The sequence below is a fragment of the Rhagoletis zephyria genome, unplaced genomic scaffold (assembly GCF_001687245.7).
Source record: "Rhagoletis zephyria isolate East Lansing unplaced genomic scaffold, Rhagoletis_zephyria_1.1 Rzeph_scaffold_00573, whole genome shotgun sequence".
NCBI classification, from domain to species: Eukaryota; Metazoa; Arthropoda; class Insecta; order Diptera; family Tephritidae; genus Rhagoletis; species Rhagoletis zephyria.
In genome coordinates this window covers 174085-189195 of record NW_016157657.1, presented here as the reverse complement: position 1 = coordinate 189195, position 15111 = coordinate 174085, and the positions used below count along the sequence as shown (strand labels likewise).

Genomic DNA, 15111 nt, shown 5'->3' with positions numbered 1-15111 from the left:
AGGTGCGAAACTGCCTAATTTACGACACCCAAATTTACAGGAGAGCAAGGCGTATCAATTACAGGATAGCGAAAGAAGCCATGCTTTTTATTATGAGGACGGTTATGTCAAATTATCGCATATTCTGCTTTGTTTACAAATCCGCGTCTACATCCACAAATTTCTATACGATTTCTTATAGAAAATTAAAAAAAATTGTGGAACCATTCAGAAAGTCAAGAATACTCTAAAATCATCACGGTGCAGCAAACAAAGGTGGCGCCGTCAGTGGTACCGCTACTTTGGTTTTGCCGATTTTGACAGTTGTGGTAACTTGTAAATAAACCTTTGTTTACATATCAGCGAAAGAGAAATTTGAATTATAAGTGAAAAATCAGTTAATTTGCAATTAGTGAGTGATTTTTGAGTTGAAGACTGCGTAAAAACTAATACAATGAAGTGCTGTGTGTTAAATTGCGACAACCGTCAAGATGCAAGAAGCGTAGATACAAGTGTAGCGCTGGGACGAATCGGTGCATTTTGTGTACATAGGGCACGACAAAGCCGTTCCCAAAATGTTTCTCTATTATTATATTAACAGCATTTCCTCACAATGATTTTGTTTCTGTTCCACGCAGCCTCCATTAGCAAGTTAACTTATCAGTCCCGCAGAGATGCTGGTGCAGTTTTCTGCAGCAGCCTTAATTGCAAAGCAATGAAGTGCACTAAAACGTTTGCTGAAGCAGCTTCAATTGTAAAGCAATGGAGTGCACTACAATGTTCACTGTTCTCTAATAGATTAGGTGAAAAATGCAATATTTTCGCATTTAGCAAAATTAAAACACGTTTTTCGCAGTAAAGTGAACTGCTTTGGCTGTTTCAACTCGGTCTTCTTTTCGCTCTATTCTTTGTTTACTTGTGGTACACAAATGTCAACACCCAGGACGGCGCAATCTTGTATTCTATCATTCTTGTAAAATCATGGTATGCAGGGTGCGAATATGAATACCTAATACTATGTTTCCACGTATGGCGAAATAACGTAATTCGGAAGGTAATTACCAAGGCGAATGACGAATAGGAGAGCGAATTACGAATGAGAGCGAATTACGAAGCGTGGAAATGCCGTATAGAGAAACTGTTTTTCACACAACCAGTTCATACCAACGCAAGAATGATAGAATACAAGATTGTGCCGTCTTGGCCGTTGACATTTGTGTACCACAAGTAAACAAAGAATAGAGCGAAAGGAAGAACGAGTTGAAACTCCCAAACCAGTTCACGATGCAGCTTCGCTTCATTGAACACCACACTTTCTAAAAAACAGCTGATTTCGAAAAACTGCCACCGCCACTGCCACTGAGTTATTGTATTTTGGGCTTAAGTAAAAAATTACACTAGCAAATTATATGCAGATATCCATACTGTCATTAGTATGAGTTACAACAAACACATTGGCCCGTAGTTATAGTCAAAATAAAGTCGACTCTAAAGTTAAAAGCAGGTTTTTTGACAGATATCTCATTGAAAGTTATGTCAAAAAGCTGCTTTTAACTTTAGAGTCGACTTTATTTTGACTATAACTACGGGCCATTATTTTGACGTAATGCTCTCCGCGGCGAAAAACTCAGCTGTCGACCCAACACCACCCTGTTAAATACGCCTTGATTTCATCTATCTGCCATTTTACAAAATTTTGTGTTGGAATAACGATTTGACGTATGAAACTCTGCCTGGAGTTCAGGGTTGCCAAATTTCATTTTTGCCACAATGACATTTAGGCGGTTTTGGAAACAAACATGGAAATTTTTATTTCTGATTATATCTGATGTTTAAACTAAACCAATGCTCGCGGAAAAGCTCTATTTATGTGAGTTGATGAAATTGTTTAAACTTATATCTATTTTGCAGCTTGCAAGTAGCGTACGATTTTTTTGTGCTTTTTTCAGCTTCCATTTTGATTTTCCATATTTATCACCGATAAAGCAATTATATTATGACTGGTGGGACATTTTACTCCAGAATGTGATCAATTGTGAATTATAACTATGCCGTTGGAGCTTAAACAACAGCGAAAGATATATTTTAACATAGAACGATAACTAATGTATAAAATTTTATTAATATCAAACGATATCTTAGTTTTATGTAACTATCATTTGAATGAATGAAACTGGTGGGACATTGAAAAGAACTCTATTTTACCCTTGTGCATTCAAACATGAATTTTTTCCAAATCACTTAATCTTCACGAACGATGTTTTTGTGTAGCAAAATATGAATTATCCGCTTTCGTTTCCATAGACAAAAATTACAACTTCTTTTTATTTTTTAATAGTTTACAACCGATTACTGAAATGTAGTAATTTATTTATTTTTCACATATTTATTTTATCCATGCATATGGATTCATTTATTAGTACTACTAGTTTAGTGGACATCAGTAATACTTTTTTTTAAATTTATTCCTTACATAATACGAAAGGATATAAATTTAAAAACTTCTCACAAATTTTAACAATAACACTTAAATTTCAATTGAGGCTTTTATTTAATCTTCTTTCATTTAAAGCCGAATTATGCCTTCGCTTTATCCAAACCTCCACATAGAACATTTACCATTTTCAAGGGTTTGCAACCCTATTGCAGTCGGCTTCGCGTTTCCTCTTCCGTTCGTTTTTTCACACGTAAGTTTAGGTTATTTTGAAAAATAAAAAATAAAATATACATATATAAAAATAATTCTGTTAATTTGCGAAATTTTTCTTTGAGAAATGCAAAATCAAGCTGAATCGTTTGTGCTTCCAATAGGGAGCTCAACGGAAATGTCTTCATTCGTTACAAGGCAAGACATCTTGAATTTTCCCTTTCCGTACAAATTGTGGTTAGTTGTCCATTTGGATTTCTACGATTTTCTACGTTGGAATCGGGACGGAACTGTAATATTGCTTGATTTAGTAGCACTTGAGGACTATTTGAACTCGACGCATTCCATATTCAAAATAAAGAACCGCTCCATATTCCTGGAACATCTTGAGCAGTTCAAATTTGATCGATTGAACGCCACACCGGAAGCGGAAGAGGACTTACTATTGCAGTATAAGAACGAAAACTTCCAACGACATCGCCTGGACTTATTGGCGAAAATTCGTCGTCATACCTATCAGCTTTTGGGTGAAATTGATAAGGCAGAGAAAAATGTTAGGACAGATACAACCGTTCAATTACAGCGCTTAGCCGAGGAACTGAAGTACCGCCAGGTGGCCGATAGAATGTTGGGTGATCTGTGTTTTATGTCACACGGCGGTTTATCAAACATTCAGAAAAGTGGGCTACGTTTCCAAACAATTTTGTGTTTCCAAAATGAAACACGCATTTTGGAAGAGAAGTTACAAGCCTCTGACGAATGCGCAGCTATTCAAGCTCAACAACGCCGCCTTAAATCAGATGGGCTAGGTCGTGCGGGCGTTGCGTCAGCGGAAGAAGAGCAAGTTATTGAATTACCTGTCGACTTATTTGAGAATCCCCATGACTCGGTGTTGCATTTAGGAGAAGATTTTCGGCCTGAATATGCTGGCTATTATGGAAATTGCGGCAAAGAACAGGTCTTACATTTCTTTGGAGATTACTTGCCGATGTACGAAGATGGCTCAATGGAAGTAAAAAAAATCGTAGCTGAAATATGGTACGAAATTATTATTTTTTTCAATATCAGTTTTAAATAATTTCATATTTTTAGTCCTAATCAACAAAATAATTCCTCAAATGAACTATTGGTCGATATGGCTCAACCTGGGGAGACAGATTATGGGTTGGCAACACCACAGACCCCATCTCTTTCGCAACAATCTTTAACTTCTTTGAATCTGTCCTCAACTTTGGAGCCAATTTTTAATAACGACGATGAAGATGATGTAAATGATAACCTACCTAATAGCGAGAATAATCCGAATATTTGTAGCATGCGAGAGACTGAAACTGAAATTTCAATGGAAGAGTTCATAAAATTCAAATCAAACATCAAAGAAGACCTCAAAACTAATTATACCGAAACAGAAAGGGATTTTCCGCAGATGCCAGCAGCTGTAAAAATGGAAATTGCTGATGAATCAGACTCTGCGAATGAAGCTAATTTCCGAAACTTTTTTAGTCAATACCGGGCATCCTTAAATTTATTATATGAACGACATTAATGGGAAAAGAAAGTTCTGAATAACAATTGAAAACACAAATCATATTCATTAGTTATCTAGTTTTTATCTGCATACATACATATATTATAATATTCTTTCTTGAACTGTTGCTATTTTTTCTTGAAATAAACTTGCTTTAGACAATAACAAATATAGTAAATGTCGAACAAATTGTTCTTCTCGGTTTTGTAGAGAGAATAAAATCCGTAATTTTAACAGTAGCGTTTTAAAGACTGATTATGTAGCTAAGTATTGATTATATCCTTTATCACTGAATATTTAGCATGTAGCTTCCTTTCTATGTTGCTCCTTTGCCTCCTCGCCGGAAACTTCACGAACGCATCTAGCCATTGTTGGAGAGGCTCGAGAAATGGGATCAGTCATAAAATATTCTTGCAATTTCTTTTGCTTCACGTCAATTTTTGTATTATCAATTGACTTTGACTGAAAAAGAGATAATTCATGCAAATAAAGAAGAGAAAAATATACAAAGGTCATAAACGTACGACGCCCAACTGCTCGTTCAAGCCTCCGAACGTCGATGATTCCAATTTTCCCAAACGTAGCAAATGTGGTGCTATGTTTTCGATGCGGTTCCTTAATTCATCCAAGCTGTCATAAGGCAAAGGTGTGCCTAAAGAACATCGATGCATTTACATGTATTTCCATTTCCACATCATTTTATATTAAAAACTTACCTAAAACCTCGGACAATGCCCTCAAAATTTTCCAGTCTTCACGTGCCATACCTGGTGGTGACACCGCGGCTAGTGTTTGTTGTGCCCGACCCTCTGTATTGACGAAAGTTGCCTGCTTTTCGGTATAAGCAGCGCCAGGGAGTACTGCGTCAGCAATTGATGCGCCACTATCGCCATGATGTCCAATATAAATAACATAACAATCTTTGGGTAGCTTTTCTCGAGTAATTTTTCCAGCATCAGCATTAAGCAATATGAGAACTTTTGGCTGAGACTTTAGGGCAGCTTGAACGCCGGGTTGATAACCTACGTCAAGAGCACCAGTCTGGCCTGCACTGTTTTGCAGAACATTAAATGAGTTCCAACCCTATAAATTGAAATAATTCACATATATTAAAATGTTTTTTTTTTTTTTTTTGTTTTTTTAGTTTGCTGATAAACTTTATTGCATGTGAATGGTTTTCCCATATAAGATTCTGATAGTTCGGAGATCGATTTATAAATTCTGCGGTTATTTGACAGCGTTTAATGTCAAAGATCATGGTCCCCGTTAAAGTAACTTACTACAAAACGGTCTTCAATTCTGATAAGCTCGACATCGCCTGCGCACCCTTCGATACTGAATATTGTAGTATAAGATGAATCTAAGTTGAGCATAATAGAGTTGCTAAGCCACTTCGGCGTGTTGCGCGAGTTGTGGGCAGTTGGTTTTACTCTTTTCTCATAGGTGGCTACATCCGTTGCCACAGTTTCAACAAAGTAGAGTTTGATTTTTGGTCCGGCGTTGGGCTCAACACCATTCCAAAAGCAGAAAGATGTGGAGCAACCCTGCTGCAGGGTTATGCTCCAGACACAGACAATGATTGGTAAGGTTCGGCGATCTGCCGGCAGTCATGGGAATTATTAACTCTTACCTGTTTATTTAACTTTTTGCAATATGAAGACACAGTTGCATGTATGCCAGCTGCATCAGCTCTTTCCAACAAATCTGCTCCGAGTATAATTGCAGGTTTCTTAGCGCTTTCCAAAATTTTTGAAAAGGGATGTCCACCGCTACAAATTTGACTTATTAGACCAGCGTCTTCGCCCAAATTCTCATGGTCGTATGACAGATCTATTTTGGGACCAATAGAAGCAATGTCCATTTCATTATTGATGTATGATTTGCGTAATCGTGTATTAATTAAGGGAGCTTCATATCGCGGATTAGTGCCGATAAGTAGGACAGCGTCTGCTTCTTCAAGGTCTAGGATCGAAATAAATGAGTAATTAAAATTCTACATGTTGTAAATACTCGATCAAACACTAACATATGTGTAAGCGTCAATCTAATAGTAGTATTAGTAGTAAATGGTCCTACCTGCTATGGTGGAATTGCAAACATAGTTTGAACGCAAATCTGAACCGGCGCCTTTAATATTTAAGCTTTGTTCCGTGCAAAGAGTTTCAGCGCCATTTCGGTTTAATAAATCTTTTAGAGCAACAAGAGCTTCAACATCAGCTAGTTGACCAGCTACCGCAGATACAGCGCCTTTGGCGTTTTTAATAGCTTTAGCAACAGATATTAATGCGCCCTCCCACTCTACGGCTTGTAATTCACCATTCGGCATACGAACCATGGGAGCAACTAAACGTTGCCGCTTCAAACCATCGCAGGCGAAACGTGATTTATCAGCAAGCCATTCTTCATTTATATCTTCGTTTTCGCGTGGCACGATTCGGAGCACTTCGTTTGTACGTGTGCTTACTACAATATTGCTTCCTATAGCATCCAAAACATCAATACTGCTAACTTTGCGAATTTCCCATGGACGAGCCACGAAACTATTTCAGAGATTTTGAGGATTATATTTTACTTTTATATACGTATGGATTTATTAAAACATTATAAGCGTTACCTATAGGGTTTGCTTGTTAAAGCGCCCACGGGGCATAAATCGATAACATTTCCTGAGAGCTCGGAGAGGAATAATTTTTCAACATAGGTTCCTATTTGCATATCATTGCCACGTCCAGTCGTACCAAGATCTTCAACACCAGCTACTTCACAAGCAAAGCGCACACAACGTGTACAGTGAATGCATCGAGTCATGACAGTTTTGACCAAGGGTCCAAGATTTTTATCTTCAACGGCTCTGTTAAAATAAAATGAACATATTTACATATAATGAATATTTTTCATAATCCTGCCTTTTGCCGGTATGGTTTATGTCAGTAAATCTAGAACGATCTGATCCAAACGCCATTGCCTGATCTTGAAGATCGCATTCACCGCCCTGATCGCAAATTGGACAATCTAGTGGATGATTCATAAGAAGAAATTCCATCACGCCTTCACGAGCCTTTCTTGTCATTTCCGAGTCAGTCTTTATGCGCCAACCCTTCATTACTGGCATGGCACATGCTGCTACTGGCTTAGGACTTTTTTCTACTTCAACCAGACACATCCGACAGTTGCCTGCAACAGCCAGGCGTTCATGATAACAAAAACGCGGAATTTCTACACCGGCCAGAGCACATGCCTGCAAAATCGATATGCGCATATTGCTATAAAAATAGTTTTATATAACGCAGAAATATCACCTGCAGGACAGTTGTTCCGGGCAAAACTTTTACGGGGACGTCATCAACAAATACTTCTATTTTTTCTGGTGCTTTTGCTGGTGTTTGTGCCACCACAGCGCTGGTGCGAATCGCTTTACTTGCAATCCGATGTGTCGGTGAACCGAAGCTTCCTTGTAAGACCTTGGTAAGCGGCGCGCGAAACATGTTTTCCTATAAGAAATTAAAACAGTTCAATAACACATTTATAAATTCCTACAGTAAAAACTTTTTCCGTCCCATGAATTACATAAGCTGATGCACGGATTAAGGGCCAATTTAAATTTCAAAATTACCTAGCGTATTGCCGATAATGCGTGTTTCGCTGGTTTTTTATTTTCTCAATTGCAGAGCAAAATATGTTAAAGAAACTACTTACCAAAGGTATTTAAAGGTTTTCTGAAGACAGAAAAATAACAGAGACGTCCGATTGTATTTTTTTTACGAAGAGATTTTGCCCAAATACATATGTCCACTGACAGTTCAAATACAACGATTATGAAGTGTAATCTTCAGTTTGTCGATTGATTTTTCACAAACAACGTAAAGCTTAAGGGCCGTATACACACACTGTTCAAGTTGCGTATGTGAAATAGCGTATAACTTCATGAACCAATTAGAACAGATCTGACCGGTTGAAAAGCAGCCATTTGCATTAGCATTTCGTTACCATTGTCGTTGCTGAAATGTAAAAAAACCGTAACTGACGAACATTTTTTTATTGCATAAAACGATGTGGAGACTGATAAATCAATAAATGCGTCAAAATTAATCAAAAAGTGAATTTTTCGATTTTTCGTTAGTTATGGTTTTTTTTTAATTCATCGACGAAGTGAGTTAGGGCCTTTCTATATTAAGGTAACGATTTGAGAAAATAGTGTGTGACGTACGTAATTTTGAAGTTTGCTATTTCTGTTTTGTTTTTTCTCTTTCTTTATTTGAACTTTAGCTGTCGTTTATTTCAGTTATTTTTAAGCGATTTTCAATAAATGTAATTAAAAGGAAGTGCGCAATTGCATCATCCGCGTCTTTCCTTTCCATGTTTACGCTTTTAGTACAAAATCACTTATGAGCCGCTCGCCGTCTGCAGCAAACGACAACGACCATGTTGGCGCACATGTGCGCGGATATGTTCGTCGTGTGTAGCACTGTTACCCACACAAAACCAGTTTTAGGTGGACTGACCAGTCCAGTGTGCGGAGGCCCATTAGCTTTGATTACCATTTTATTCGCATCTCTTTTCACATTCCCGGTCGTTTGTTTTCTTCCAGGTCTGCTTCGAGTTTCCGCAACAAAAGTTTTCGTGTCTGAACATCGACCAGATTGCAGAATTCGATAAAAAATTTTGATAAATATTAGTAATCGTTTGTTTATAATCGAATCATGCCATCGGTATCGAATAAAATTCGATTGAAAAAATTGGTTTTCGAAAAGCAAATCATTCGGATTCGAATACTCTCTACCATGAATTGGTATTTGCCCTTGTCTTTCAAATCGCATTGAGTTTATAAAAAAAAGCGGCGAATGGAATACCATAGTTTGTGCGATTTCGTGCTTCACCCACGGAAGCCAATTGGTCACCTGCTTGGCAAGGACCATAGATCCCGCGTACGCAAGTTCCTAACGTCTTCTCCTTATTTAGTATACCGACTTAGCTTCTGTTTAATATTTTCAGGTGGATTTGCTTGGTCGGCAACATCTTTCAAAACTTCCGAGGTCAAATGCATTAAATATTTCGCCCCTTTATTTGTTTAGATCTTTGTAGGCAGATTACGAAATATAAATTATCAATAAAGTTTTGGTATGGCGACTTTTTTACAATACCAGCTACTGTTTTTTAATTATTTTATTTTTCGCACATTTTTTTTATAAAAATATTGATAATTCTACAACATAAACTCTAAAAACTGAGCTACAAACCTTGTGCAAAATTAAAGAAAATTCAGCAAATTTTCACAAAAATATTGCACTTTTTAATTACACTCTTTTGAAAAAAGTTGAGTATGGAGTTTTTTAGCCCATTCAATTTTAGTATAACAAAGTGCAAGTTTCAGGTAGCTAGGACTTACCAATGATTTTTGAAAATTTTTTTTGTCGAAGGTGTCGCTCATTTTATCCATATAAAAAAATGTTCGATTTATTTTGGTTTGGAGCTCTGATTTTTGAGGTTTATGTTGTAGAATTAACAAATATTTTTATAAAAAAAAATTGCGAAAAAAAAAATAATTAAAAAACAGTTGTCCGTACTGCAAAAAAAAAAAAATGCTGTACCATAACTTTACTGATTGACTGTAATTAGTTTTATTTTGAAGTAAGAATTTTTGGTATGGAAAATATTGGTTATGCATATTTCACTTATTCGTGATATTTTGTGAACATTTCATAAAATACTTTTTAGTTAATTTTTTAGTATATCGCACGTTTAATAATATAACGAAGTATTTCTAAATTTAAATTTTGGGGGAAAACGCAATTAAAGTTTTATAATTTCATACAGTTGGTATACCAAAAACCCATGGAAAGACACGTATATCCGCCATATCTGGGAAGTTTGGTTATCTGTTAAACTGAACATGTTCTACTTATCAAGCTTATTATTTGCATAATGAAATCTCCAAAAACTTAAATTTTGAGTTACATTCTATATTATTTAACGTGCGATATGTACCTCAAAATTGAAATTTTAGTTTTAAATTACTTCATTCAATGTGAAAATTTCTCCGGGCCATACAAATCAATAGATATTGGGGGGTTTTACTCCGAATGATAAACTTCTTTTATTTAGACATTTGTAAAATTTTTTGTTTTATTTGTGTTTCTATAAATATATGTATTTACTTGTAGAGTATATGTATGTACATGTTCTCTTTTGGAATATGGTATATCTCAAAAACCAAGATATAAAACACGTGAAAAGTCTAAAATTAAGTAAATATGTAATTTGATAGCTGCGAACCATACATATCTCCGATTTGTTGCAGTCACCTTCCCCAAAGTAACTTATATTCTAAACTGGTGATGTTTTTTATTTAACATTTAACTGACGCACACATCCACATCCCAAATTAAAGAAGCGTGTGAAAAATCAAACCTCACAAAAGAGAAAAAGCTTATCATTACCGTAAGCATAATACCAAACAGAATCAATGCTGAAAACTATTAAGGTTTCGCTGGTCTTTAAATTTGCATCTTTCAATCGGGGCACTGATAAGCGAGCAAACATTTTTCGATAGCAATTTTTCAATGTTTAATTAAATCATTTTTAGTAAACTAAATTTTTTTTTTTAAATCTATAAATAGTTTCAATACGAAAAATTCGCGAGACAACTACTACTTATTTAACTTCTTCGTCTTGTGGGTTAGCGGCGCGCTTCCGAACACCTTCATCATTAACATTTGTGTTCGTGGCAGATGCGGCGGCAGTAGCAATGGTTTCAGTGACTCCCTCGTTAGAATCTTCCTCCTCGTCGTCATAGTTGGTCGGTTGCTCACCTTTGCGTAGTAATTTGCCTACCAGATCATATTTTTCTAAAAACAAGAACAAATTGCATATCATATGGCATAAAATTGACATACATATATGGGGTTTTTCATCGTCACGGGTGGGAAATTTGTACAGTAAAAAGGTGCTTTCTCTTTTAAATTCAACTATAAACTACTCAGAGATCGCGCATTTCAATAAAGCTACTAATATGTTTTATATATTTTATATGGAAAATTCTTATTCGTTTCTTTTGTCACAAGTGGGACAAAAAAACACTACGCTGCTTCTTGAAGCATCGCTCGGCCCTCGGCAGGCAAAGGCAAACCTCCGAGTGTATTTCTGCCATGAAAAACAGCTTCTCATAAAAATACAATCGGCGTTCGGAGTCGGCGTAAAACTGTAGGTCCCTCCCCTTTTAGTCACAACATTTAGGCTCACGCCACAAATCGGAGGAGAAGCTCGGCCAAACACTAAAATATGTGTAAGAGGCGATCTTTTATTATTATACAGAAAATAAACAGCAATACTAACAAACTAAAAACTATACTCATTCGGGGTTTTAAGCAAAAAATAAAACGGAGCTTCATATCAGCTTTGTAACTTAATTATATTAAATTTATAAGTTAGGAACGGTAGTGGATTTTTTTGGTTGAAACTCTCGAGGTAATTATCTGTATGGACTTTTGGACTGCCAGGAGCAATGCCACACCTGTGGTTAAGAACCCCTCTGTTATCATGGACTTCTCTGCCGTCTCTAAGATGGTACTGATTGCCTTGACATTTCGAGCTGACCACGCGGAATCTTTTACCACATCCCATAGCCCATCCACTGCAACTTTTCCGTCGGAAATCGCAAAAAAGGATTAGCTTTGGGGCTTTCGTTTTTTATTGTAAGGATGCAAGGGCGATGAATAGTTTCAAAATCTATAAAGTAATCACTTAGTGGCTAAGAAGAAAGAAATTAAATAAGACTATATAACAAAAACGCAATACAAAATCCCTAAAGTAGTAACTGAGGAATATGAAGTTTAAAACTTTTTCGTTACGGGTGGGACATAGAAAACCGTAGTGATTTTATCCTGTAATACAATTGAAATACCTAATTTTCTTCAATGCAATGTAAATGCGCTGAGACAAAGGAGTATTGAGACAATTATTTGCCACTTAAAAAAAATATATATTTTTTATGAATACCTTTAAATTGCATCTCCCATTCTCGCACTGAATCCATTTCCATAGCATTTAAGTCACTCAAATCATCATACTCCTCTTTATTATTCGGTTCAACATTAAAAGTAGCCAAATTTCGTGATGCATCTCGCCCAGCGAACGATGCATATGGCCCACCTGTAATAAAAGAGATTAAAAATAAAACAAAAAACATGAGGACAAACTATGTACATATGTGTGTTTTAACAATCTTTAATGAGTCCGCAAAATATTCTTGAGTGCATATATATGTACATATATGTGTAAGCACAGTGATAAAAGAGACTAAAAATAAAACAAAAACATGATGATAAACTATGTACAGATGTATGTTTTAACAATCTTTATTGAATACGCGAAAAATTCTTGGGTGCATATGTACCTACATGCGTACAGTATACATGCTACAGTCGATTTTTTTGCAATGCGTACAACTGTTTTTTTAATTATTTTATTTTTCGCAAATTTTTAATAAAAATATGGTTAATTCTACAACATAAACCGCAAAAATCAGACCTCCAAACCTTGTGCAAAATTAAAGAAATTTCTCCTATTTTTCATTAAAATATAGCAATTTTTAATTACAATCTTTTGAACAAAGTTTAGTATGCAGTTTTTTAGCCCAAGTCTGAGATAATTACGACTTACCAATGATTTTAGAATTCTTTTTTTTGAAGGTCAAATAAAATAATTTTGCTGGCCAATTAATTCTTCTTATAAAGAATTAGGAAGTAACTTTAAATTACAAAAAAAAAAAAATTAAATTATAATATAAATACTTTTAGATTTTTCTAGTTAAAAATGAGTGTGTATAAATTTTGGTCCCGATTGGAGTCGGTTAAGGCGTGTCGCAAGGGGTCAAAATGCCTCTACGGAGACACGAAAAATAAACAAATATTTTTTTCATTTATTCTAAATTCGAAGATATCACATGTAAATTTTGGTCCCGATTGCCGTCGGTTAAGATGTTTTGAGTGGGTTCAGATTAACTTTGACCCCTGTGCGACACGCCTTAACCGACTCCAATCGGGACCAAAATTTATATGTGATAGTATCGTTTTTGGGTATTAGATGAAAAAAAAAAGTTAATTTAATTTTTCCCGAGTCTCCATAGAGGATTCTGAACTTTGCCGCCTGTGCGACACGCATTACCCGTTTCCAATCGGGACTAACATTTGTATGTGATATCTTCGTAGCATCGACGTAGGGGTTGAGGCTTAGGAAATCTGATGTAAAAATTTGCATCCTGCATTTAAGGACCACCCTAATGTACATATATGATAGCGTTTACAATAGAGTAATTTTCTGTAGATCATTTAAGGTGAAACATTTCGCAAATACGTAAAATCTTATCTTTTGCGAATGCATTCGGCTTTATGTTCAGAAAAGAATATCACTACATACCCTTTAAGAAAAGGCAACCCAAATTCTCTAGTTTAAACAACTAATTTGTTTGAGGTCTGAGGCCAAATACCTACAGACGATGGAAAAAAGATTCTGTTGAATAGGAATTTATTAGTGATGCATACACCTATGTATCTTAATTTCTAAGCCGATAAAATATGATAAGATGTGAACATCGATTCACTAATATACTATGTATTTAATCTACTAATAGAATATATGTATACATTTGAAAGCAAAACAATTTCCTGCGAGTATGCATAATGCATCACCTGATAAAATGTACGAACCCAGCTTGCCGCTTCATTCAGTTTGGTAAATTTGTTAAGATAATTTGATGAGTTTGCTCATACGTGTGGAAGTTAATCTAATTTGAATAATACTCAACATATGCTTCTCCGTTGCTGTTTTAAGCGCCACTCACACTTACCTGGACCGTAAAAGCGTTTTGCCTTTGTGACGTCATACACGGTGCCATTCACTGCAATTAATATACGTCCATCCGGCCCATTTCCATCATACGCACGTAGCTCTTGTATAGTAAAATCGCGTCGTAATTTTGGAAGTTCAGGTGCCGGCGGTGAACCATCACCAGACTTTTCTCTGGGCACTTCGTAGCGGTCCCTTACGATTTTATAAAACAGAAATACGATAACAGCTACAAGTGCTAAATTCAGGGGGCTGTAGATAATCTCTTCCACAATTCCGAGCAATATGGACGAAGATTTTTCATCGCCGGCAACTTGGCCACTGGTGTCAGCTGCTCCTGTGGACGCTGCCATGCTGTACAATAAATACGTGTTTTTTTCACTACTCCCTAACTCGTACTTTGATCTTGAGCCCTTGCACCACTGTTTCTATCGTCGCATTCGCTATATTTAACTGTTTGTCGAATCTTTGCAGTTGCCTCGCGTTCGGTGGATTTCGTAGCAAATCGTAAAAGTTTTATGAATTTTTTTAACTAAAATGACAGGAATTTCAACGTACACTCCCCAAAAGAATAAAAACAAGGCGAATTAATATAAGGTGATAGCAGGAGTACAAAAACAAAAATTTACATGTATTTTGTTTTTGCTTTGGCGGCATAAACTGTCAAAATCTGTAAGAGTGTGTGTAGAAATTCAAACAAAATTTTTCAATTTGATATCAGAAGCCGTGCGGCGAAACACATACACAAAATCAGCTGAGCTAGTAACACCACCTTATATAAATTCGCCTTGAATAAAAATAATGCGCATTGATCACAGTATAGACAGTAACCAACCTTTTTGGGTTGTTGTTGTAGTAGTCGTTGTTGTTGTAGTTATATTCACTCCTGAGGAAGGCACGGGGTTGTGTGCTGCTATTTAATGGCCTTCCTCAGACTTTTTCTTAGATTTCAGGGTTGTGTGCTGCATTATTATGAGATAAATAAATTTAAGCATTTGACAAATCGTGATTTTATTAAAAGAAAATTATAACTGGTGTTGAAAAACCAAACAAACACTCGTGCGATAGCTCTATTTTTGTGTGTTGTTAAAATTTATACATGGCGTATTGATGG

General features: G+C 36.0%; 3 protein-coding genes across 4 annotated transcripts; 1 reads left to right on the top strand and 2 right to left on the bottom strand.

Annotated features, from left to right (window-relative positions):
• The first annotated feature begins 2804 nt into the window (after positions 1-2804).
• Positions 2805-4180, top strand: LOC108360443 (uncharacterized). Its single transcript, XM_017612718.1, has 2 exons — positions 2805-3664; positions 3719-4180. Exons 1-2 carry the CDS (start codon positions 2805-2807, stop codon positions 4170-4172), a joined length of 1314 nt encoding a protein of 437 aa, XP_017468207.1. The 3' UTR covers positions 4173-4180.
• A 36-nt stretch (positions 4181-4216) lies between these two features.
• Positions 4217-8018, bottom strand: ND-75 (NADH dehydrogenase (ubiquinone) 75 kDa subunit). Of its 2 annotated transcripts, none has more exons than XM_017612716.1 (9): positions 7851-8018; positions 7454-7645; positions 7061-7392; positions 6769-7005; positions 6231-6694; positions 5785-6116; positions 4871-5237; positions 4679-4806; positions 4217-4616 (listed from the first exon to the last, which is right to left on the bottom strand). In XM_017612716.1, exons 2-9 carry the CDS (start codon positions 7637-7639, stop codon positions 4452-4454), a joined length of 2211 nt encoding a protein of 736 aa, XP_017468205.1. In that variant the 5' UTR covers positions 7640-7645; positions 7851-8018; the 3' UTR covers positions 4217-4451. The 2 variants fall into 2 exon arrangements, with proteins under 2 accessions (XP_017468205.1, XP_017468206.1); XM_017612717.1 differs by lacking the exon at positions 7851-8018 and adding an exon at positions 7768-7829.
• A 2191-nt stretch (positions 8019-10209) lies between these two features.
• Positions 10210-14580, bottom strand: LOC108360440 (membrane-associated progesterone receptor component 1-like). Its single transcript, XM_017612715.1, has 3 exons — positions 13999-14580; positions 12150-12302; positions 10210-10999 (listed from the first exon to the last, which is right to left on the bottom strand). Exons 1-3 carry the CDS (start codon positions 14348-14350, stop codon positions 10806-10808), a joined length of 699 nt encoding a protein of 232 aa, XP_017468204.1. The 5' UTR covers positions 14351-14580; the 3' UTR covers positions 10210-10805.
• Between the last annotated feature and the right edge of the window lie 531 nt (positions 14581-15111).